This window comes from Carassius auratus, chromosome 5 (genome assembly GCF_003368295.1).
Source record: "Carassius auratus strain Wakin chromosome 5, ASM336829v1, whole genome shotgun sequence".
Taxonomy (NCBI): Eukaryota; Metazoa; Chordata; class Actinopteri; order Cypriniformes; family Cyprinidae; genus Carassius; species Carassius auratus.
In genome coordinates, this window is record NC_039247.1 from 19516566 (window position 1) to 19544017 (window position 27452).

The following is a 27452-nucleotide window of genomic DNA, read 5'->3' on the forward strand; positions in this document are numbered from 1 at the left end:
ATAAAAAAAGTGAGATAAAAATGGATAACAGAAAGCGCAAATGCGGCGCTGAAAAGTCCAGAATAAATAAGAAGAAAGCTTTGCAAACTGACGCGGACAAATGTTCTAAGCTGAGCACATTCTTCCTCAAAAAAACTAAACAAACGGAGATGACGAGGCCGGTAAGTAAGCTAACGTTAAGGTAGTTAGGAGCAGTTCAAGATGCTAGCGACATTGCAAAACAACTTTGTTTACAAACCACCGCTCATGTATCAAACTTTTTCTTGTAACTCTTCAGCAGCAGCCGCATCTAGTCCCGTTTTATGCTAAGAGCAAGGCCCAGTAACGTTACCAAGCTCCAGTCATGAGCCCAACACAGCAGAATGGGCAGATAGGATTGTAGAAGAACTAACAGTAATCAAGAGCACTGCTCAATGAAAAATCCCCCGAGATAATTAATAATACCTGATGATTCAGCAATACATTAATGAAACTGAGATAATACTGTCATTAGAAAGTGCAATACATTTTATTTTAATCTTTATTTTTTATTTTGTTTTATATATTTGTTTTTATTAGATTTTTTTGTTTTTGTTTCAATGTTTGGATATTTATGAATACTAAATCTTAAAGAAAAGAGATTCTTACACTATCCTGTCATTTACTGTTCTAATAAATCTTCACTTTAAAGCAAAACTTAGGCTATTGTTTTTGCACTGAATTGGAAATGATGTTTTAAAAAAATACAATGAATTACAAGGCTGTAGGGGAATTATATTCTGAGGTTTTAATTACATTATTTTAATATAGTCAGTTGTGAACTAAAGTGGGTAGGTCTAAGGCAACTCCAGGGCTGAAAACGAGTCCCAATCCGGCCCTGCGGTATACTGTCCATGTCCAGAAAGGTAAGAAAAACATCATCAGAGTAGTCCATGTGATATCAGAGGGTTAGTTAGAATTTGTTGAAGCATCGAAAATACATTTTGGTCCAAAAATTAAAAAAATTATGACTTTATTCAGCATTGTCTTTTCTTTCGGATCTGGTGTCTGGTGTCACATGGACTACTTTGATGATGTTTTTCTTACCTTTCTGGACATGGACAGTATACCGTACACACAGTTTCAATGGAGGGACTGAGAGCTCTCGGACTAAATCTAAAATATCTTAAACTGTGTTCTGAAGATGAATGGAGGTCTCACGGGTTTGGAACGACATCAGGGTGAGTCATTAATGACACAATTTTCATTTTTGGCTGAACTAACCCTTTAAAGTGATCAAATGATGATACAATTTTCTTTTCTGGGTGGACAATCCTTTTCATTACAATGATACATTAAAATAAAAAGGGATTGCATTCTGAACTGAACTGATCCTTATTGCATTTTCCTAGTGATACAGATATCATATTTTAAATGAACCACATTAAGATTTATTATACACTCTCTTTATAATAGTGCTTGAACTGAATAATTGCAATCATGCTTGGAAAGTCATTTTGCTCTCCTCAGAGTAAGATGCTGTTTGAAAAGTGAGTATGTTCTCTCAATCTCACCAGCTGTTATTGTAACCTATGACTCTCTCCTCATCCGTTTTTACAACTAGAACTACAGTACAACTAGAGCATTTTCTTTGCTCAGACAAGCACTATTGGAGAGGTGTCAAGTTTGCATTGAAGTAGTGCAGTATAATGTGGACCAACAGGACTGAAATTCCAAGACATTTAAATAAACATCAAATCTGAACACACAGCTAATTACAGCTTCTAATCTGTCTATAGAACTCCAAACTATCAAAACCTTTTCTCAGTGTCAAGACAAACTCACTGACATCTTCAACAAAGGGAAGCTCATGACCTGTTTGAAGTGATTACATAAGTATTAGCAACATTTTAATCACAGTTAAAAAGATTCCAGTTGCTCTGTTCAGGTTAAAAATGGATTTACTGAACATAAAGTACATCGAAATATTTACATGTGGAGGCATTTATTTATATGGGTTCATTTTTATGGCAGAATCTTGAAAGATGTCTCTCACTTTGCAACCATTCTTTCTTTATATTTCTCTTTATAGCCAACTGTACATTTAATGTCTGTTTTGAATATACCATACCATGAAATGTATATTAAAATGGTATAGCTATTAGTATCGCCACCTCACATTATAATTCATTCCCTTGGCATTGAGTAAAACCCTCAATCTATATTAATCTATGCATATTCATTAATATACTTGTTCCATAATGCTAATGAATGGGTTTGATCTTTAATGTGCCACATTTATTAATTAATGTTGAATTCCCTTTAGGATACAACATTGAGATCACAACACATTTAGTATAGATAGGCGACCTGAGGTTTAACTAAATATGGCGTCTAAAACGAATAAGGTCTATAGTCATTCCTGTATAAATATTAAGTACACAGTTTGATATAATTATCTTACAGTCTGAAAAGGGTGTTTGGAACAGTACCACAATATAAAAAGTAGAACAGGCTTGTCGCTGTAAAAGCGCAGGCGGTCGGAGTTCCCCTCGGTAGGGTCCCTATGGTGAGGCAGTGGTGGATCGCTGAAGGAGTACTGGGAGGGAGTGAGCGAGCGAGCGCTCTCGCGGAGTTACAAACTGGATGGAGCCGATTGAAGTACATACTTTAGTTATATTAAGTGGATTTTGACAGCGGATCTCTGGCTTCAGTCTGACGACGTTTCCTACTGGATCTTATAGCGTGCCCACTTGGGAAAATAAATCATTATTTGCAAGAAACGTAGCTGACATGCGCTAATATGGAAACCAAACCATTCTTGTCTCTAGGTGAGTTTGACTCTGGGGAAATATGGTTTATTTTATGTTAAGGCTAATGTCATGCAGAGGTACAGACATCTACCAGTTTCTGCGCAAAAGTGTTGAACGAAACAAAACTATTCTGCATGTAAACGTTCAAATGTGTATGAGTGTCTTAAACCTGTTTTCCTTAAAATAGTAGGATAACATTTCATAATTTTTGTGGGCAGGTAAATGGAATGAAGTAATACGCAAGCGAGCTACTACAGGTAATACGATGAGTGAGATTGTCACTGTTATAATAAGTTTATATCTGTGATATTTTACGATAAGATAAAGGGGTGTTACTATAACAATTAAGGTGTGAGAGAAGTGCAGACTCGATGTCTTCAGACAAACAGTGAATGTTAATAGTTTTATTCAAGCGCTCTCTTCTTCAGTTGTGCGCTGTCACATGTATCGCTCTAAACGCTTATGGCAAGCTGTTTTAACAATTATTTCTGTAAACTAACGAGAATTTACTTTTACATATCTAGTACTTTTTTATGAATTTAATTTGTTTATTTACTTGTCATTGTTATGCTAACAGTGACAATTAGTAGCCGAACTATTCCGTTGTTACTGGTAATAAACAGAATCGTTTCGTCATTGAATTCAATGGGGATCTGTGGTTCAAATAAAAAAATACTCACTTTAGACAAGTGTGTATTCCAGTTGTGACCGGTAGACCTAGCAATTGCAATTTGACTAGTATTTTATTCTTACTATAAATTGACTACAAAGTAACAATTTTGACCAGTCTTCACATATAGTAAGTAACTAGTGGGATAAATGCTTAGCAAATGGGATAAATACTAGTGTCTCATAAAGAAGTTCTATCATCCAAAAAATAAGTAATAGCAAAGCTAAAATAGATAGGTTCTATTTGAATAATGTATATATAATGGAATAAATTGGGCTACTGGTCAGAAGTGAATCCCATTAAAATTCAGTGGCAAAATGGCAGCAGAACACTTACTTGGCTCTACTGGAGTAGTGATTAACAAAGGACTAGCAATCAAAAAAGTACTACTGACCTTAAACAGATACCATATTGAATTTAACATGGCTGAAAACTAGTCTGTGAGAGATACACTTTACAATGGCACTTGCTGTAAAAGTCGTAATTTTAACTATTCATAACTTCCAAACCTTTTATGGAGTTTTTGCCTACTTTTTGTTTTTTGGAAAGACATATCTTTGGCTGAACATTCAGTATATTGTTGAACATTACAGTACACTAAAAGCTTTGTACTTCTGTCTTTCACAGCCTCATTAAATTATTTAGCAAACACGTTATTTACATGTATTTACTAGTAACAACAGTATTCTGCATCAATAAGCAACTGACCCTAAACCAAACCCTAACCATAATTTTATAGTAAGTACAGGTTGTTAATCAATATTACAATACCAAGTACTGATTAGTATATTTACACTATTATGAATATAAGTATTAAGTATTATAAAGAATTCCATTTAAAGGAATAAATGTTAAAATGAGTTGCCATGAAAGCTCAACAAATAGATGTCAGCACACTTCAGTAGTTATCTCAACCACTTCAAAGGGCGGTACACCAAGCTCTGAGTCCGGCTGAGATTTGAAAACTTTACTAGATCTCGGGTTTATCAAGGTCTTTCTTTTCTTTGGTTTGCTTGGTAATTATATGCTGTACAAAAGTAGTCTGTTCTTACCTGAGCTCCTCTTAAACCGCGTCAGCCTCTGTAATTGATCTGTTTCTCAAAAGCTTAGCTGGAAAATTTGGCTGTAGCCATTGAGATTTAGAAATGAATAACTCATGGCATAAGTGATGGTACACAGGATGTTGTATAAACTTGAAACTGAAATTGTTTTGCAGCAATATTCATTTCCCAAGCCACCTATTTACATTCCTATTGCATGTTGGAATCCTAGTGTGAACAGCAAGTTTTGAGGCTCAATGTGTGCAACTTTACTGGCATTTTAAATGTTTGCTCTCTATAGGTCTCTGGGGGACACAACCTTTCCCTGGACCGTCCCAAGTCCATGAGCATTATTAAGAAATAGAGGGTCCCATTGTAAGAAGCCCATCTGTGGTAGGGAGGGGGGTGTATACGGGATGCCGGACCACCTCAATAAAAGAGAACCAATTTGGTTTTATGGCAGAGCAGTTTTTTGTTTCTGAAGAGGTGCTTGGTCCTTTGTGAATGTCTGCAGCTGTCAGTTTTATAAGAGTGGCTTTAAAGGGAAAGTTAATTGCTTAAAGTGACAGCGTCTCTGAGACACCCTCCAGCTACTGTCTGTCCAAATCAAAGCAGTGTGGGCTGTTTCTAGACAGGACTACAGAGAAAGCCAAACTGCACTTGAGAAAGTCTGTCTGAAGTGTCAGATGATGCACACACATTGCGAGAGGAGTGTGTGTTTGGATCTTCTCTTGTTTCACTGTTGTACAAACTGTTGAAATTTAAGCATCATCTCTTAAAGCCTTTTGAAAGTGATGAGTGTTGGCAGAGGGGGTATATTTGAATGGCTCAGAAAGCTGCCCTGTTAATCATTTGCTCTATGCAGTGAATGCATGACTCCTTGATAAAGGCAACTCTGCATGTTGTACTGTGGACCTTGTTTGGTTGCATACAAAATAAACTGAAAGTTTCAGATTTGGAAAACAAAGAAACGCTATGAATAAATATCGTTTATTTGTTTCTGACACAGAATAAAAACGCGACTTTTTATCTCACCATACTTTTTTTTTCTTGTAATTCTGAGCTTACATCTCACAATTCAGACTATTTTTTTATTCCAGAATTGCAAGATATAACCTCAGAATTCTGACTTTCTTCCTTGCAATTTTATTTCCTCTACAGAATAAAAATAAATATATACATATTATATAATTCTGACTTTTAATTTAATTTTAATTTAATTTAATTGTTTAATTGTGAGTTTATATTTCACAATTAAGACTGTTCTTCTCAGAATTGCAAGTATATATATATATATATATATATATATATATATATATATATATATATATATATATATAAAAAGAAGGACAAACCGATTACTTAAACAGCATTTTTATTTTTCTCAATTCAGCATTACACTTAATTTTTGTATGAGCTGATTCATAAAATAAAAGTGTTGTCACTAGTGGATAGAGTTGGGTCCGAGTCCACCTTTGTCGAGTACGAGTCAAGACCAAGTCCACAAACATCGAGTCCAAGTCCGAGTCCGAGTCCAAAAGGGGCCGAGTTGGACTCAAGTCCGAGTTCTTAAAGGCCGAGTCCGAGTCGAGTCCGCCCGAGTCCAGAAAGTAATTAAATTAAAAAAGATTATAAATTGGTATTGTAATTTTTTACATTCTATTAATATTTTAACCTTTCAACCCATTAAACCAATGGCAATATGAAAATGTAATAAAAAAAATACCACTGTTACATGCAGTCATTGTCATTGAACATTTTTATTTTATGTCAACAGAACTAGTTTCCTATCAAAAAAGGTTTCAAAGGTTTTATTGTATTACAAGTGCATGAAAATACAAATGAACCTATTTTATTATTGTATCACACTATATTGTCCTCCAGTTAAAGCTGACATTTCAGTTATTTAATGCCTCTCCCCCACATTTGACAGAGGTAAAGTGCAGCCAATGAGGAGATCCTTAATGATGACATTATGAATTTCTTGTTGTCTTGGAGAACTTGCATCATAAAGTTGCATTGCTTGTTTGGTCAGTTCTGGTCTTGCAAATCCTGCAATGCTGAGCTGTGCAGCATCTGTTGGTTGCTGCTGCTGTCTTTGGTACTCGGTTGCATCGGTTTTCGGATCACCAGTACACTGAACCGAAAACCGTTTCTTTCGGAGGCGTCCGATTTGAGAACCGATGAACTGATGATACTGCGTGCGTGTAATTTTTCAAGTATTTTGTTAAACATCGGAAAGTGTGATAAAACTATATATATACGTTTTTTTAAGATAGGGGCTACATGTTTCTAATCTGTATATTGTAGATTATGTATGGGCCAAAGGGGTTTTCAGGGAAGTTGGACAATAATTAAGACTCTAGACTCCATGTTTAATATGAATAAGGGATGATTTATGAAATATCTGTACTGTATTTATAGTTAATGATGACAGATTCACAAACTGAGTTTGTAGTAAACAGAACATGAACACGAGTAGAGTAGCTGATGATACTGCGCAGCATGTGCCAGTGTCCTGACATTTTATCCTACCCTGTCAAATTTTCCTACCCCGGTTTTGAGCGATTCTCGTTCTCGAGTCAAGAACCGGTTGTATCAGTTTTCAGATCATCAGTAAACTGAACCGAAAACCGTTTCTTTCGGACGCGTCCGATTCGAGAACCGAGGAGCTGATGATACTGCGCATTCGTGATTCAGCATGAAGCCGAATGACTCACAGCGCGTCTGAACCGAACTGATTCTTTTGGTGATTGATTCTGAACTGATTTTGTGCTAATGTAATGAGTGCGGGTAAACCGAGGGCTTGAATGAAGGGCAATCTGACGAAACATAAGTTCATTTAATAACAAATACATCGCAATGGATTATGTATCCGGTGAACTGTTTTTTTTTTTTCAACCGGTTTATTGAATCAAACCGTCCGAAAGAACCGGTTCGCGGAAAAGAATCGAGCTTCCCATCACTAATCCACATTGATATCCAGTGAGTGGTGCGTGTGTTTCGTCTGCAAGCATGAGACTTCTGCCTGCCGGTGTGGTGCAGTAAAATGACAGAAGGGGAGACATTCATTAATTTATAATTTCAATTTTATGCTGGTTTTATTGTTACACATGACGTGGACTCGACTGTACTCGGAATATTTTCCGAGTCCAAAATGTTCAAGTCCGTGTCAAGTCCGAGTACAAATTCTTCCGAGTGCGTGACAAGTCCGAGTTCATTCAAAATTGGACTCGAGTCCGGACTCGAGTCCGAGTCCAAGTTCGAGTACCCCAACTCTACTAGTGGACTTTATATGTTTGTGCGTCTGTGTGTGTTGTGTATGTTTGATTTATGAAAAATGTATGAAGGTAGATTGCCATCAGCATCAAACAAAAAAATTGCAGGCACTAACAACTTCTTTAAGGGAGTGTTTTAGACCAGTCAAGTTTTTTCTCTGGTGCAGGGTGGGTGTTAATGGGATTACACTTGACCCCTTGCAAGGTAATCCAGTTAATGGATTTTGAGAATCTAAAGAATGTACAATAACTCTCCCATCCCCACTTTCCATCTTTATGGCAGCATAAGTACCATGTCATTTAGAGTGTGAAGGATGTGTGTGTATGTGTGTAGACGGACTGTAGACTCCTTTGACTTTAATGCTGCACATTGTCTAGAGGCAGGTCAGTACCAGTGTAATTATCTAATATGTTTAAGTCCGTGTCTGTCTTTGTTTTTGCGTGCTGCAACGGAGAGGTTAATGAGAGGTCCAGCTGTCTAAGTACCCCCTTACGAAAGGAAAATATATTTACCAATATATTTCTTAAAATATATTGTGATATATTGTAATATATTATTTTCCCTTTTTATTTTCTTATATTTTATATATTTGAATACATTTAATAATATATTGATGATACATATATTATATAATATATTGCAAAATATACAAATGATTGCCGCTTTCAATATATTGCAATATATTTGAAAAAATAAATATACATAAGAATATATGCCTAATATATTACATGATATTTTCCAATATACTGCAATATAGTTTTGTTTCATAAGGGCCAGGTGTAAACTTTTGAGGTTAACTTCACTGCACATGCATTTGCAAAGTCCATTGTCTGTGGCAGACCTGAGTATAAGGCCTGTTTCAGGCTATACACACAAACAGTATGTAATCAAAGCAGCAGTTACACAACAAGCTTTCATGTTGTCTCAAAATCACATGATTTGTATTCAGTCTATTATTTTCTCTATTGTTACACACTATCAGTCAGAAGTTAGGTTAGAATTAAATATGTAAAATTAATACTTTTATTCAGCAAGGACATGGTTACAAAAGATTTCTACTTCAAATATATGTTGTTATTTCAAACTCTCTGTTCATCGTAGAATTTTGAAAAAAAAAAATCAGATTCCACAGAATATTAAAACATTAAAAACATTAAACATTAAAACATTAAAATAATGTTCCTGACCCCAAACCTTTGAATGGCAGTATATGTATCACCAAATGTGAGTTAGAATATTTAAAATAGTTTTTTTCTTTTTATATATATATATTAATGTGTTATGTAGTGTTTTATATATATATATATATATATATATATATATATATATATATATATAGAGAGAGAGAGAGAGAGAGAGAGAGAGAGAGAGAGCTGCTTGAAAGTTTGTGAACCCATTAGAATGTTCTATATTTCTGCATAAATATCACCCAAAACATCAAAAGTCCTGAAAGTTGACCCAAACTTTGGGTTTGAAAGAGAAACCATTCAAAAAATAAGACAAAAACATTTTTTATTTATTTATTCAGGAAGATGATTCAATGTTACATATCTGTGAGTGGTAAAAGTATGTGCAGGGATCTATCAAAGTCTGATCATGTTTGTGGAAGTGAATCATGGCACAAACAAAGGAGATCTCTGAGAAAAGGAGTTACTGTTGCTCATCAGGCTGGAAAATGTTACAAAACCATCTAAAGAGTCTGGACTCCACAAAGCCACAGTCAGACAGATTGTGTACAAATGGAGGAAATTCAAGACCATTGTTACATTCCCAAGGAGTGGTCGACCAACAGAGATCACTCAAAAAGCAAGACATGTAATAGTCCACGAGGTTGCAAAGGCCTTCCTCACATTGGCTATTGTTAATGTTCATGAGTCCACCATCAGAAGAACACTGAACAACCATGGTGTGCATGGCAGAGTCGCAAGAAGAAAGCTAGAGCTTTCCAAAAAGAACATTGCTGCCCATCTGCAGTTTGTTAAAGATCATGTGGTGAGCCAGAGGACTACTGGAGAAAGGTTTAATGGACGGATGAAACTAAAATAGAACTTTTTGGTTTAAATGAGTAAGAAAAACACTGCAGTCCAGCATAAGAACCTTATTCCATCTGTGAAACATGGTGGCCTGTTTTGCTGCATCTAGGCCAGGATGGCTTGCCATCATTGATAGAACAATGAATTCGGAATTATACCAGCAAATTCTAAAAGAAAATGTCAGGACATCTGTCGGGGAACTGAATCTCTAGAGAAGGTGTGTCATGCAGCGAGACAATGACCCCAAGCACACGAGTCGTTCTACTAAAGAATGGCTAAAGAAGAACAAAGTTGATGTTTTGGAATGGCCAAGTCAAAGTCCAGACCTTAATCCAACTGAAATGTTGTGGAAGGACCTGAAACAAGCAGTTCGATGGAGGAAACCCGCCAACATCACAGAGTTGAAGTGGTTCTGCACTGAGGAATGGGATCAAATTCCAACAAGCCACTGTGCAGGACTGATCAGCAGCTACAAGAAACGTTTAGCTGCAGTTACTGCTGCAAAAGTGGTGACACCTGATAACTGAAAGCAAAGATTCACACACCTGTATATTCCACCATTATATTATCTTAATCTTACCATTGTGCATATGGTTTAATGCTTTCATCTGGTTTATGGGTTTTGTTCCAGACAGCACATTCTACAAAGTGCAAGTCAAAACATATTAAATTAAAACTCTACTGACTGTAAATACTGTCTATAAAAAGCTACTACATCTGCTTAACGTATCCTTTCCTCCCTTTTTGCCTTTCACTGTTATTTGCATCTCCTCGTCCTGTACACACTCCAGCTCTTTTGAAGGATATGTTACAGGCTGAATGCAGAACAGTCAGTAATTCAGATAAGATCTGATGGAGATATGGATCTTGCATTTCTTCTCCCATGAGAACAGCAAATTATACACACCAAAAATTTCCATTAAACAGCAACAGGGACCCCAAACTACTGTTCATGTGATACTCAGACAGGTGTTATTTGCTGCACTTACACCCTATGGGACAGACGGATCCAATTTGCACCCTGGAGAAGACGTCGATTTGAAAGGAAGTTCCTTTCCTCTGAGTCACTGGCTTGTTTTAGAATCGCCTGCAGTGCGATTCTGTTTTATTTATTTGGGATAATTAGCTGAATCATTGCTACTTATTTTAGAAAAGAGACTTTATGACCTTTATGATGTAAAAAGGGCGCTTAAGGGTTCTTGAATACACTTTTGCTTTAATTTAAAGGGACAGTTCATCCAAAAATAAAAAATTATCTCATCACTTACTCACCCTCGTGTTGTTTTCAAACCTCTATGACTTTCTTTCTTCTGTGGAATATAAGTTAAGATTCTGAAGTTTGTCTCAGTTGTTGATGACAGCTGTTAACAAAGTTTTCCATTTTGGGTGAACGGCCCCTTTAAATTACAGCAAAACTGCTTTTCCAACGGCTAAATTTAAAGAATGTAAAGTAGATTAGTTATGGCAACTCAGGTGTCACACAAATGGTCGTTCCTGCTGGGCATGTTGGGATTATTTTTATGCGTGTGGATTATTATGTCCATGCAAGCATGAGCTTCTGTCCCCCTTCAAGCTCTGTGCATGATGACAGGAGACACACTTGCGCTTTGTGACTTTAGCTTTATTGGGGTCACAGTAATAAGCATCTGCCACCACATGTTTGCTATAACACTTTTTCTGAAATTAAAGAATGTTGAAGGCTGTGTTCAAACACAAAATTTTCAGTATGTGGCACATTCCCTGGGTTGCATGGGGTTGCATCTATACTTTTTATTATAAACTTGATATATTTCATACCACAGGCTCGGTATATATATATATATATATATATATATATATAAAGGTCCTGCAGGGGATACAAGCAAATATTGTTTTTAAATAATACTGGTCTTAATGTAATCTGTAAATTAAATTATATTTTTTTAAACAAACAGTGGTTTAAAATATTTGTACATTTACATGTAGCTACATTAAGCTAAATGAAATAAATGTAATACCTTTTTGATGGTATTTTACCTAATACTCACTTATAAAGGACATATTTTCATTGTAAATGAAAAATGTCATATACATTTTACAACTTCAGCAAAGTGAGGACAAGATTTGCTTTACTTTATCATTTTTTATATTCCCAGGAGCAACATGCTTTTCTATGTTTTCATTCATCTTTACACTGTCAGAGAACACAGAAGACAGAGTCATCACAACAGCACTAAACAGCGGTGCTATTTCTTTCCACTTCTGTGCTTTAGCAGTAATTGCACTAAATGTTGTTTGTGTAAATGTACAAGCTCCATTTTGTACATACCGGTAATAACATAATTGAGTCATGACTCATGTTGCGATTGATTCAATGGCTGTTGAATAACCATTTGAAAAGAGGAAAACAAATGTTTTCCCTTCATATGATTAAGGATTAAAAAACATATCTACTTTATAATAGTTTTTAATGAGAAATGGAACGACACTTCCAATGCATTCCAAACAATGGCAGCTGTATGTCACTTCACTTTAAATTGATGTACGGCTTTGACACATTCTTGTGTACGTGTAAAGTATGTTTATTTGTATGTACTATGTGTTCGCCCCAAGGCTGACACTCTTTCTCTGGAAGAGAACTAGAGGTGCATAACTGACCAGATTGCATTCCAGCTCTGGTTTACAGTACCTTGAGGCCTTGAGAACATCCCAAAATCACATTCAATCCAAACACTTTCTGGTTTGGCTAATTAATTAGCCTGGCCATGTAAACTCATTAAAGCATGTCCTAAAGGACTCTGAGAACTGTCCCATCTTTTCTCCAGTAGGTCATTAAAGACATTTTTACTTTATGCATTCAGTACAATCTGCTTTTAGAGAGCGATTGGGAAGTGTGATTTCTAACAGGGTTGATTGGAGTATGTTTTGTACATGACATTGTTGTAAATTGCATATAGGTTTTTCTTTTTCCTTGGGTGTGAAAGATAAGACTGAATTGTGCGATACATTTCTTTCGGCTCCTTTATGCTTGTACGTTTCCTTCCAGACTGATTTAGATGTCTCTAGGGTGAAGTTGCTCCAGAGTTTCACTTTAAAGAATGTTTAGGAACGAATGAACCTTTCACCCTTTGCCCTCATCCGGTCAGATGATTTTCCAAGCCATCAGACCCGTCTGATTTAATTGTTTTGTAACGTGATACAGTATCATGACATAATGCTGATGGAATGATAAGATATTCTGTCAGTCTTTTCACTGTATTTTGTTTCCCTGTTAGCGCTTTCTGAGTGATTTGCAAGACACAACATGAAGAATTAGCTGTCTTCTTTTTACACTTTTTTTTCTGCTCACTGTTATTTTCTCTCAGAGTTGTTTACATTGGTGAGTGTGTGATTTGGTACAGCAGGAAGTCATAAGAGAACAATGAGGAGACGAGGAACAGGATGTCAGAGTGATGCGTCTGTGTGTGTGTGTGTGTGTGTGTGTGTGTGTGTGTGCCTGGAAGGGGTGCGATTTACCTGCTGGAGACACAGCTCTAATCAGCTACTGAGAAGAGAACGCACATAACTAACTAATGCACAATATTTGCCTGCTTTCATTTCAAACAGCCATTTGCTATAGAATAAACAGTGCTTGTGACACTTAAATAGTGTCAGTTTTCACATGTTTTCATATGCCAAAAAGTCTCCTGAGCCTTGAAAGATCAATTTTTGAGAATTTAAATTTCCTTTGGAGATTTAGACAGAGATTTGATATGAATTTACTGGTCGAACAGCTTCACCGCCACACTAACTTTCCTTCTTTCTCCTTGTCAGATCTGCTCTGATGGTCTATATAAAATGCACCTCTATTTAATGTAAATAATGATTATAACATCTTCTGAGGAACTCATCCGATTATTTCCAATCCGTGGTTTCAAAAACCTTAAGTGTTTCTCTCTTTCAATCATCTGGACATTTACAGTATTCAAAATTGCCCTAAATAATTCTTCCCCACTACATAATTAATGTTATGATTGCAAGTGAGCCAAATATTTGCTAAAATGTATTCTTGGTATAGCTAACATACTTTCCAAATGAACTCAACTCGCAGGCCCCAATGTGTCATACACCAGGGATATATGGACCTCATATTTTACACATCACTAGCGAACCAGACAGACAGAAAAAACCCAGGATGGCATCTGTAGCCAAGCCATCGTATATCTAGAAAACCTTGTGCATGTATTTACACATGTGCAATGCATGCTGGTTATTTTAAGTGCGAGCAATCAAATGTTCAAGACTGAATTTGTTGTTATGTATTGATGAAGTCAATTTGAAAAGCCTTTCCCTAGTATTTTTCCACATAATTTCATTCAACCATTGCTGTTGAAAAGCAGATTGGTGTATCTACAGAGAGATTAATGGACAGGATGCTTCGACGACCATAAACACTCCATGCTGTTCCTTCCATAGGAAATACAAAAAAAGAAAAAAAAAATTGGCTGATGGAATATTGGAGTAGATTTCAATAAGCTGGATGTTTTTTGCCATTGCTTACACTTTCTCTCCCACTTTTTCCATTTCCTCTCTCATAATTGGATTTGAGTGATCACATATTCAGGGAATTTCTTATGACCAATAACTCTAAATTGGAAATGTTTAAAAACCATATTTCCAGACTTCCCATAATACTTTCCATGAAATCACGTGTCACGTGCATATTGAAGTACTCTCCCCTTATGTTAATAGCCAGTAGTCTTTAAGGCTGGTTCACACGGCAGGATAATTGGGCCGATTTTAGCCCCGATTCAGCCCTTCCGACAATCTTAGGATGCTCCGATTATCGTAAAATAATCTGATCAAATATTCCTGCCGTGTGTGGTGTGTTAAAACTAATCTCCTCTGCTCGGAAGAATGTCGGGACCGCTCCGATCTCAAATCGGGGATATCCAACATGTTGGATTTATTTTGCCCGATTTCTTCTCGTGTGTGGTGTCCCCCGAGGACAAACAATCACGCAGCCTGTGGACTGTGGCGTGTAGCCAATCAGAAAGCGAGGTGACGAGGCAGTGATAGTACCGGGAAACAAAATCAAAACAGCCGGCGTATATAATATAACAAATACAAATAAAGTCGATGGGCATAACTACATCCACAACTGCAGTCCACCAGAGTACATGGAAACTAATATATGAACGTTTATTTCAATGGTTATTAATCTGTGTAGTACGTAACAACATTTCTATGAGATAAAACAACAACTTATCTCCATATCATGATATAGCAAGTATAGTCCATGCTCGCGTCGTCTCCACCTCTTTGACCATCGCCTTTTCTTATTTTTCTTATGTTTTTTCCCCGTTAAAAACAAAGCACAAACAATGGCCACTGCATCCTCTTTGTCCGCCATGATTGTTTACTCTAAAGTCACGTTTGATCTCGAGGGATTTTGCGAGATTTCCCGTCTGACCTGGGAATGCTCGGGAGTCAAATCGGTTCGTGTGTGATGTGTTGATATTGCCGTGTGGCTGCACACCACACACGGAGCGACCAAAACTGTTAGACCCGTGATTTTTTATCGCCGTGTGTGGGGTCTCTCAGGTTTGGAAAATCTGCCGACAATTTTAAAATCGTCCCGTGTGAACCAGGCCTTAGTTACATCACAGTCTTGAACTATGATTTACTACTTTAAATTACCATCTCTTGCAGGTGATATTAGATTCCATTCTTGCAGATTCCATTTGTGTAGTGTAGATCGTCAGAGTCTTAAAAGCACCTGCGCAGCTTATAAAAGTATCAAATGTCCTATCTTATTGCACATCAAATCTGTCAATACAGCACAATCAGGAATAACTTAAAGTCAGGAATAACTTAGGGGGGGGGGGGGGTGAAATGCTCGTTTTCACTCAATATCCTGTTAATCTTGAGTACCTATAGAGTAGTACTGCATCCTTCATAACTCCAAAAAGTCTTTAGTTTTATTATATTTATAAGAGAAAGATAGTCTGTACCGATTTTTCCCGGAAAAACACGAGCGCCTAGAGGCGTGATGTGTGGGCGGAGCTAAAGAATCACGATCGCCAGTAGGCTTTTGAGTTGAGAGCATTTGGAAGCTGTGACACAGATCCAGAGGCTGAAATTTAACAAGAGCAGCATCAGCAAAGCCGTCTCTATGTGGTATGTACTGAAACTGTATATATTTGCTTAGCGGTTTTGGAAAATGACTAAGTTCCATTTTATGTCGTCTTTTTTTTCTTTTTCTTTTTTTTTTAAGCTGTACATGTGGAAAGTGCAGTTTGATGGCAACATCGCATGTTGTTTACTTGATGTGCTTACGCGCTGATAGCTAAGTTAACAACACAGAGATATTTGAAGCAGTTTTACTCACCGCCTGTGGTTCCAACACACGATCGTGACCCTTTTTCGTTGGGACTGCATTATCCTTGAGAAATAAACGATGTGAAAATCCGGCGTCAAACTGGGCCTTGTTTGTAAAACAAGCATCTTCGAAATGCAGGGAACAAACAAAAACACTTGCACAACTCCGTTGATGCTCTGTAAAAATAAACTCCATCCACTGGTCCCTTAATGCTGTTTCTCTTTTGGTAATCTGTGCAGGGCTGTCTTGCCCTGGCAACCAAAAACACACTTCTTTTGTGACATTTCGTGACGCTCTCGCTCTGATCAGTGAATGTCTGTGCTCTCTCTGCTCTGCTATACGGGAGCGCGCGCTCTTCCGGCAGAAGTGCCCTAGGACCCATATAAGGAAATTGCGCTCCATCTAACATCACACAGAGCCATACTCGAAAAAAACTTTCCGAAACTTGACAAACCGGAAGAGGTTTTTTTGGAACAAAAATACTCCTTCAAACGTACAACTTAATTTTTGAAACTTTGTACATGTTTAGCATGGGAATCCAACTCTTTAACAGTGTAAAAAACCCAGTATGCATGAAATAGCATTTCACCCCCCCTTTAAAGAGGAGAGGTTGCTAACGTTTACTAAACTGTGGACTAGCTATGACTCTTGCTGCTGTTTTGAATTGCGATGCTTCCCATTTGAAGTGTCTGTTGATGGCCTTTTATTTTCAACCTTTCAACCAGTCGTGTTTTTATTTTTTTTATTTATTTTTTGCCTAATCCAATCACTTGAAATGCGAAAAATAAATAAGTAACTGATTAGTTGTGGCACTAAATTCAAGCCAGTCATAAATCGCATACCATTTTTTTACTTTCTATCATCCATTACTGGAAATGAATTGGTTGCTGGTTAATATAAAATGCAGTGAAGTTGACATTTTTTTGTCCATGAACTCAGTCTTGTCTGGATCAGTCTAAATCACAGAGGGTGCTCTCACATATTTTTGTCCCATCCGTCCATTGCCATGGTTATCACTGTTGCTATTTCAAGAGTGAATCCAGCATAAATATACGTTCCATGGACATTATTTTGTCATTGACCCATTTTCTCATGGGTCTGCTCATCTGATTTTCTGCAGCTATTTTAAAAGCCTTTCTTAGTCCAGACTGCTTCACTCTCCATTCATCTCAACATCTCTGTCTCTTCCTGGCAGCATCTCAGGAAAGGTTATGGATCAGACCTTTTGTTCCAGCACACTATCTTGACTCTTTCAACCACATTGCAAAAGAAGTTATTCTCATTCTGACAGGATATGATACAGCACAACCTAAAAGCCGCCTTAGGTTGTCATTACTACATTTTATCCCAGTGTTAGAGTCTTTTAAAAAATCTAATAGCACATATGTGGCAGGACTTCATTATTCAAATCCAGCCATTGATCTTTAGCACAAACATCTTAGTATCCAGAGCTCATTGCAAATGCTTTTCTCAAATCACACCACAAAGAAGATCAGGAGATGTTAAACTGAAACCCCTTAACCTGTATGTATCTCTAATGCAGCTTTCAAGTCTACTAATAGGCCCTTGAAGGTTGTCTAATGATCACATATCTAAGGAAACAACTTCTGCCTATACTGTGGTCCATCCCTCAAGCCCTTTTCTGAAGAGCTAATCAAGAACCCTTGAAAGAGAGATTTTTATGACGTTCATGATGAATTGAATTGCAGGTTTGATCTTTGACCTTGAGCTTGATTGTCTTAAAGAGGAGATGGAAACCTTGAAAATAGGAATTTGCTCTGTGTGGCACAGCCTCTCATCAAGGTCTCGTAAATGAAGGCTTTGAAAGGAGCAAATATCCCGGGTCTCGTAAAAAGAGCCTGAAGACTTTGTCTTTAGTCTTTGTGAGTGTGTGTTTGTGTGTGTGTGTCTAGGTGTCCTCTGTTGCTCAAGGTCATAGTGAGTTTAGAGTATTGGGTGGTCTCAAAGTTCATATTCAGAGATGGATGAAAATGAGGCACTTGCAGTTTTACTAGCGAACAAATAAAACATCTTCAGGTCAAGTTATTTCCATATTAATGAGAGATATGTACTGTAGCAAGGGCCACACACGTTCGGTCACAAACACTCACGCATGGGTCTTTCTCATAAAGATGACTTCTGGTTTTACATGACACTTCACAATTGTCGAAATGTTGAAAACTGTCATTTGAAACTTGTAGAAAAGGACACATGTTAATTGCAGATGTTTCAAGTAAGTACAAGTATGGTTCTGCCTTAAAGGGATAGTTCACCCAAAAATGATAACCCTGTCATCATTTGCTTACCCTTATGTTGTTTAATTAATTTGTTTCAATCATCTTTGAAACACAACTTAAAAGATATTTAAAATGACGCTTGAGAGATATTTGTTCTTCCCATGAAAGTCCATTTTCTTTGAGGGGAAAATAGACTTTCCATACTCAAGACACTCCCTCAGGAAAGAAAAACCCCATATGAGATCTCTTCATTATGCCATTCTTTTTACCCTAGACAACAACAAGATTAAACGCAGAGCAAATGCAAATCAGACTCTCTTTTAATCTCACATGTGTCTAGTTTCATAAATCAATTATTCATCTCAATAATAATCAATGTCATAAACTCTGTGCAGATTTGCCATATTAATCAAGACTACAAATAACAGTCAGTGTGAACTGTGAATTTTTTCCAAAAATGTTTCTTATTTTCTTAGGAGAAATATCTGAGTCTTTTGTTGATATTTAAACTTTAAACTTTCTACTTCAAATTTTCATATTGAATGATTCAATGTTTTACTGGCAGATTATTGCATTGTGATTATTTGCAAAATTTATGATCGTTTTCTGTGAAAATGGTTTCAAAGGAAATCACATTTTAGTGTACATGAGACACAACTCAAAACTTCATTACTTCACCTGGGCTTTGAAAGAGAGATTATATTTTCCTTTTTATTGTCATGTAAGCTCATGAAGACCGAGACCCATCCATAACAGTTTTGAGTGTAGTGTGTCCTTTCTCATATTGGTGTGAAATCCTAACCTGATTGTAGCGGAAGTGAGTGACTTTCACCCACTTCTCTTGTGTCACACACACAGGGCTCCTGAAAAACCCCTGCTCAGTAGCGCCGCCGTGTTTGCGGAGCTGGCCGGGCGACGCTGGCAGTTCGCCCAATGGCTGCTCTGGCTTCACGGGTACATACCCGCTACAACAGCACAGGATATCCACAGGTATAAAGCACACATTCACATCCACAAACACATCAGAGCACCTGCACTTGCCACAAAGACTTGATAGCTATTTTAATTCAGAGGTAAGCCATCTGGTTCCTGTTAGCACAGTGGCATTGAACTGATTTTGCCCTACAGCTCTGGATCATCCACGCGTAACGTCAGCGATTCAACGCTGTAGGGCAAAATCAGTCTTCATTCCAAGTGCAGGATGTCTTGTCCTGTCATTCCCAAACTGAACTCAAGATACAGTTTCTGGTTGAGAAATAGTTTCTGGTTCAAACATGTTACAACAAAGCCAAATAGAGAGCGTCTCCCCCGGCCCCTGCGCTAATGGACACGTTTCACCGGTCGTATTCCTGCATGTGATGTTTCAACATGATGTATTCACATGCTGTAGGTCTTTGTGTTTTTAGTTGGTTTTCAACAAGTTTGGTTATCCACGGTTTGTTGATTTTTCAAAATCATTTGTCACTTTCAGGAATAATATATAAAGATAACATTATATATATATATATATATATATATATATATATATATATATATTCCCATTAGTTAACGTTAACATTACCTAACATTAAATATTACATTTTTTACATTATTTATTTTATTCCTTATTAGCATTAGTTAATTAAAAATATAACTTACCGTTGTGAGTTCATGTCAGTTCAGGTCCATTAAATAATTAGTAACAGAAGCAAATTTTGATTTTGTTAATATAGTAGTAAATGTTAAAAGTCCTGCAGTTACTAATTTTGAATATGTTTAATTATTCCCCGCTTCCACTGAGTCACATCAGCTTGGACCAGAGATGCTCACAAGTCTCTGAGCTAGAGTCCAAGTCAAGTCTCAAGTCTCTGAGCTAGAGTCCAAGTCAAGTCTCAAGTCTCTGAGCTAGAGTCCAAGTCAAGTCTCAAGTCTCTGAGCTAGAGTCCAAGTCAAGTCTCAAGTCTCTGAGCTAGAGTCCAAGTCAAGTCTCAAGTCTCTTTATTATATTAAGTCTCTGGTTATAATAAATGTTGCATCACGTACAGCGACCCATCCAAGCTGCTTAGAACACTGCATAGCTATATATAAGGAATTCAAAGCATGTAATATGTTATTATGACAACTCTATCTATTAGCATACAATATCAACTTTGATTTTGGTATATAATCAGTGTAAACAGGCTATTGCAACATGACAAAAACACCAAGAATGCTTTACTTTTAAGTTAATATCTGTATTTTGCATTTATGGATTCAGTAATGGCCTTCTGTCTGTCCTGGCTGTATAGCTGCACACCTCTTGTCTGGCTTAAGAATGAACAAAGCTACGCTGACTTATGTTATTCATACAATACCTACTCACAAATAAACATCAAAAACAAAGCCGGCTGCAATGAATTACTGTGCAAAACAGCTTTTACTACAAACACTTCCACACAAGAACATTGTAATCACACAAGAGCATGTTGAAAGAGAACCAAAAATATTTAAAGTAGATAAAATTAGAATAAATAAAATGGAAATGTCTACATACTATTACTACTGTAAACTTTGCAAATAGGACATCAGCCCCTTCAAGTCAATGAACAATAACAAAGTGGGCTGCAATGAATATTTGTGCAAAACGTCATGGCTCCGCTCCTACCCAATGACAGAGGCACGCAGGTTTTTTTTCCACTGGAATACTCCCGTGAAGGATGCGTGCACAACTATAAACTAATATCATCACGCTATAAAGGGTTGGCCTGCGCTGGGTGCGCCCCTCCCCCTATAACTGTTCTGTCTCGCGGAGGAGCTCATTTGTGTGCATCTGTGTGAAACACGCGCTCTGAAAAACGCATAGGAAAAAAGAGCGACAGAAAGAACGGCTCCCCTCCAGCCGTGACTCGGCTCCCATCGTTCATGTTTATGAGCCGTTCAAAAGAATCGGTTCGTTCGCGAACGTCACAACTCTAACAGCGAGCTCATCTGACGTTTACTAAAAATTAACATTGTTCACGAGTCCCGGAGCTCCCCAGCCGGCATTTCAACGTTGATTCAACGTTGAAACAACGTCAGGTACCATGGTTGAATCAACGTTGAAAAACCTTTCGATTTTGCAAATTGGATCAACGTTGAAATCACGACGTTGATTCACCGTTGAAATCGTGACGTTGATGTACGGTTGAAATCACGACGCTGATTCACCGTTGAAATCCCGACGTTGAATCAACGTTGAATAACCTTTCGATTTTGCAAATTGGATCAACGTTGAAATCACGACGTGGATTCACCGTTGAAATCGCGACGCTGTTTCACCGTCTTACCTGCATTATGGGTGAATTAGGGTCGTGCTGCAGACCTGGGAGGAAAGCTGAATGAGGTGTTGATTTTGAAAAGTTAATCAGCGTTGATAACACGACGTTGTTTCCCCGTCGTACCTCGTATATAAATACACCTAGATCCTAGTTGGCATTTAGATCAACAATGTACATGCAAGGCTAAAAATCTAATGACTGGCAGCAATGGCTTTACAAACAACTTCAATAAACTACCACATGCTCAAAATTGTCAAACAGCAGTTTAATTTTGGAAACATACTGTATAAAACAGATGAAAATAATCCCACACTTTATTATGCACAGTATGCATGGAGGTAATGCTAAAAACATGTAGTAGAACAATCCAAATACAATAATATTTAAAGGTTTTTGTAAAATAATTTGGCACATAAATGCATATTTTTTGCAGCACTTACAAGACAAACCCTTGTACCTTTATGACTGAAACCAGTGGATCTTTTATTTTGGTGGAAAACTACAGTTTCTGTCAAAAACATGTTTTAGTAATGTGTCTCATTTCAAGTTGTGCACATTTGTGCAGTGAAAATGTGTTGCACAGTACGAGCAGGGAACCTTCAACCAGTTGATTTCTAATGGGAACCCCCCGGACTGTGTCTTCTTTACCGTGGGGCATGCAGAATGAGATTTCTACCGCAGGGCACTCTAAAATGTTAGAACCAGCAGCCTTAGTGTATACAGTGTGGTTGTGCTTCGGGTGATCCTTGAAAGTGTCCCAGCGCTAGGTCCTTTCTGACGCCGTCCCCTCCACTCTCTCCCACTTGTGCACTTTCTGTACCGTCCTGTATAAACATTTACATTTAATCATTTAACAGATGAATTTATCCAAAGCGACTTACAAATGAGAAGAACAGAAGCAGTCAGGTGTACAAGCGAACAACAACAGGATACAAGTGCTATGACAAGTCTCAGTTAGGCTAGTACAGAACGCATAGCCAGGTTTTTTTTTTTTTTTATATATATATATGAAAGACAAGAAAAGAAGGAAAAGTGCTAGCATTAGTTGGTTAAGTTCTGGTGAAAAAGATGAGTCTTAAGATGTTTCTTGAAGATGAGTAAAGAGATTGGGAGGTGATTCCACCAGCTGGGTACAGTCCAGGAAAAGGTCCTTGAGAGTGATTATGAACCTCTTTGGGATGGCACCACAAGGCGTCGTTCACTTGCAGAGGGCAAACTTCTGGAGGGCACATAAGATTTAACCAGTGAGTTTAGGCATGTTCACAATGTTTCACAATAACTTTGATATTGTGAAATATATTTAACTGAAAACTGAATGCAAAATAAATCACACAATATTTTCACTTTACAGTTCAGTAACAGTGATGTTGGAAATAAAGTGGACAACACTATTCATTAAACACTTATTTAATGTATTCAGATGAAAATGTACAATATTAACAAATTATTCACAAGCAGTGTTTTCAGAGCCCCCAGTTACACTGTTTTAATCAGAACACTAACATTACAGTGTAGAAAAACAAGTCAAATCTAATTCAGTAAATTTTTATTAAACTAAGCACAATCAAAACCTATCACAAAAGGTCAAAGCATCTCTAGCAGAAGTGACAGTGCAATGTAGCAGATGAACAATTTCTTACCAATGTTTCAAGAACAAGCTGGATCCTCGATGACTCTACAAGGGGAAAGAAGAAATGGTTTACTGAAAAGTTCTTAAAAAGCAGGATTTCATATTATACCATTTCTTTAAACCACTGGTTCTCAAACTTTTTATACCAAGTACCACTTCAGAAAATATTTGTTATTAAATATTAAGTTGCACCATAATGACCAAAATTACATTTCAGCAGCGTAGTAGGCCAAACTATTCAGCTACAGCTCTACAGTTAAAAAAATGAGGCAGTTTTATTCTAATAAGAATATTTATTGTTGTCAGACACTTTACCATGTTTGAACATTAACACTACAACTGTGCTTACATACACAGGTAAATGAAAAAAAAAAGTTTAAATTAAAATTTAATTTTAAATGTAATTATGTAACAAAAGTTACAAAACTGTACTGTACTTTAACTGTAACATACTTAAATGTGCAAAAAAAAAAACTTACTCAAAGATTAAGTTAAAATATATTAACATTAATTAGTTTAATTTAGTGATTCACCTGCATAACAACTAGAGGGGGCCTGACACTTTGAGAACCATGGCTTTAAACAATCCTTTCTTTTTTTTTTTCATTTTCATTAATTCATTAAAATTATATTACTTAAATACCGACATTTGCACTTATATGTTGCAGAAAACACTTTGAAACTATTATAAGAATACAAACATATATAACACACCTAATGCATGGGATTCATATCAGGAAAATATGGGAAAATCTCTAAAAGACAGACATTAACACATAACTCACCAGCAACACATTAGGTGAGCATCTAACTTGATCATCTGTGATAAAGCAATGTAAAAATAGACACACGGGTATTTATTTATCTGCAGGTTACATGTCCTTTAAACTACCCATTTGTAAACTCTGGTAATACTTTACTATTTTCAAAAGATAATAAAGATAACGTTAGCGATTTTCTTACCTCATTTTGCCAGGATGTTTTCAGGACCTCGCAGAACACCTGACCCTTCTTGTGTTCACAGTTTTTGTTCTCCATTGACATGTCACGACTCAAATTCGCTCAAAATAAATAAAAAATGTACAGGCAAATATGAAATAATTCGGGACCGACCGAGCAGTAAATTATAACGAGCAGCAGCTCACAGTTAGCCGCCTCACTCACAGAAAGACGACAATAACGGTCATATTTTTAAATGTAGAAAAGCGCGAACCGATTCATTGTCCAGTTTCCTGAATGACAGCCAGATTAACCAATCATGATAGAAGTAATAAAATAAAACTACCAATGGGAGTTGTTTCAGTGTGATAAAGCAGCGAAATGTATAGTTTTATTGTTGTTAATGATGATAATATTTAACATATACCTTTAGATTTTAGAATAGGTATCATGACTAAAATATTTTTAAATGCTATTAAAATAATAATTAATTTAAATAATTTAATATAAATAATTTAAAAGCTTGTTAACCTTTTTCTACCATTTAGCATTAAACATTTTTAACGTTGTTTCATTAAAACAACTGACCTTATTTCAACCATATTTCAATGTTGAAAGTTGGTCATGTGCTGGAAGTTTTTCAACAGTTCATCTTTAAACGTTGAATCAACGTTGTTTCAACGTTGAAACCACAACTGACCTTATTTCAACCATATTTCAACTTTGAAAGTTGGTCATGTGCTGGATGTTTTTCAACCATTCAGCTTTAAACGTTGAATCAACGTTGTTTCAACGTTGAAACCACAACTGACCTTATTTCAACCATATTTCAACGTTGAAGGTCGGTCATGTGCCGGCTGGGTCGAGTCCGAGTCGAGTCTGAAGTCTTTCGAGGACGAGTCTGAAGTCGAGTCTGAAGTCACTGTTTGTGCGACTTAAGTCGCACTCGAGTCCGAGTCTCAAACTCGAGTCCCCATCTCTGGCTTGGACTACTTGCATCGCTTTCACTTGGTTAACTGAAGTAGCAAATGCAACACAATGGCATGTGACAAAACTAAATTAATATTATTTTGAGGCAGAAACTGATTTCGAAGTAGAAGAGTAAAAGTGAATCATACATGGTCGAATTGATATCATTATGATTCTGTTATTAAACAGCTAATGTGTTGCTAATGTTATGTTACACAAACCATATTCCTGTTCGCCATCTCAAACAGCTACCTTCTAAAAATCAACATCCCTAGGCGGAGATGCTTTGCTAATGATATGTATAGCCCCACACCATAAGTTGACAGAAGGTTACATTTTTGAGACTGAAAATTCTCAGAAGTGTTGATGACTGATAAATTTGCACATTTTGTCTTTAAACACAAAAACAAAATTACAAACCTGAATTTGTCTTTAAAATGAACATTAACTAAGATGAATAAGCAATTTTCCAGTGTTCATGTGACCAATTGTAGTTCCCTAATGTTAACAAATGGAACATTATTGTAAAATGTTACCAGTTAATATGTAGCATACTAAAGCTAGTTGATAGCTCAACGACATGTTTAGGCGAGATTGTGTATCTTACGCATTTAACATAAGAACTTGTGTAAATATGGTGGTTCAAAGTGCATGAAATGTGTGGGTTGCATCAAAACCAGCATCCCAGAAGTTCACAGCAGCTGTCATTTCCACAGCTGTCATAAAGCTAACCAGGTTCCTGTAGCTTCTAGCGAGCGGCTGTATTTGAAGTGTGAGAGAATGCTATAATATGGCTCTTTTGCTCTGGTTTGTGCCTGCCATAATTACAGCCTTTTGTTGCAAGTTCAGAGAGAGCGAGCAGAACAAAGAACGGGATGCTGGGAAAAGTGGGCGAAGCTCCAGAAGCAAACATAGCTCAGCAACTTTCCAGAAATTTGTGATGTGGTGATGGCCCTAATTCGAAGGCTTCATGCTTGCTGTAGAAATCATCTTTACTGGAAGATGCAGGGAGGGAATGAAGGCCGATATGTATTTCAGCTCCATACGGTCCACTTAAAACACACGGACTGAACAAGAAACCGCTAGTGAGGAGACTACACAAAGCCAGCCTTGTGCTGTAACTGCTCTTTGAGGAAAACAGACCAAGTTTGAGAGTGAGAAAGACAAGAGAGTGGAGGGATGGAAAAGATTATCCACTGGAATGTCTGGGCTGACCTCAAATGGAGCGGACGGGCCCGGCAGCCAATAAGATGGTGCAGCTTAGTGCTTCAGCTAATTTCTTCCTGATGATCGAGGCAGTTGTCTCCATAAAGCAGACGGAGGTGCCGCAGCGGGCCGAGCTAACATCACATGTGTAATGTGTTGGATGATTCAAAGGACAGATGCTTGTGAGGGAAAACTAAATATTTTGCTGGCATTTGAGATTTACTGAAAAAAAAAACTTGTTGAAGATGAACTGAGCAGTACTCTTTGACATGAAATAGTTTAACACAACGTTGATCATTTATAATTGGCTGTTTCTACTGATATGGGCTTCTGAACTTTTAGGAAATGAAATCTCTTACAACCGTCATTTACACTTTTTTAAACAAGACACCAACTTTTGATAAAAGTTTGTTTATATTTTCATAAAAAAAAAATACTGTCTATATTTGTAGTTATTTAGTTTTAGTTTTTGTGAAGTTTTCATTTTTGGTTGTAGGTATTTTAGTACGTCAACATAACTAAATGAAAATGATTTTTAATGTTTTTTATGGTTTTAGTTTTAGTTACAGATAATAACCCTTTCGGAGACACAGTCATAATTTGTATTCAAGTGATATGTATTTGTATTGAAATTATAAATGATGTTTGTATCACTCTCATTTTAGATTGTCATAGTATAAAATAAGTAATAATGTTTTCAATTTAATGTTGGAAAGTGATTGAAAAACGAACAATAAAATTAATACATTAAACAAATTTGAAAAGTATAGCCAAAATTAAATTATGATAGTTTGTTGGAGTGGGGTTTAGTAAGACAACGAAAATCAGTTTGTTTAAAAAAATCATAAAAGTGCCCGTAGTTAGAAGAAACAGAAGAAATGCTTGAACTACTCAAAAGCAGCAGTTTCTATTTAGGGCAAATCTCAATATGCAATCTAAATCCTTAATTCTGACTGTGGTGCACACATGGCATTCAGAGGAGCGGCTAACGATACAGAAGCTGGAAAGAAGCTATCAGTCCTGGAGCTGTATCAGCTTTAATCAGCTCCTGAGGTCTCATTGA

The 27452-nt window shown here is 36.8% G+C and overlaps 1 protein-coding gene across 3 annotated transcripts in view; it reads left to right on the plus strand.

The window, feature by feature from the left end:
- Positions 1–2536: 2536 nt before the first annotated feature.
- Positions 2537–27452, plus strand: part of LOC113079771 (retinoic acid receptor RXR-alpha-B-like) — a 55861-nt gene continuing 30945 nt past the window's right edge. The window contains exons 1-3 of one of the 3 annotated variants that reach the window (XM_026251977.1): positions 2537–2789; positions 2990–3028; positions 19229–19360. In XM_026251977.1, coding sequence (XP_026107762.1) covers positions 2762–2789; positions 2990–3028; positions 19229–19360 — 199 coding nt within the window. In that variant the 5' untranslated portion in view covers positions 2537–2761. The remainder of the gene's footprint in view (positions 2790–2989; positions 3029–19228; positions 19361–27452) is intronic. The other 2 variants (XM_026251986.1, XM_026251991.1) reach the window with 2 other exon arrangements.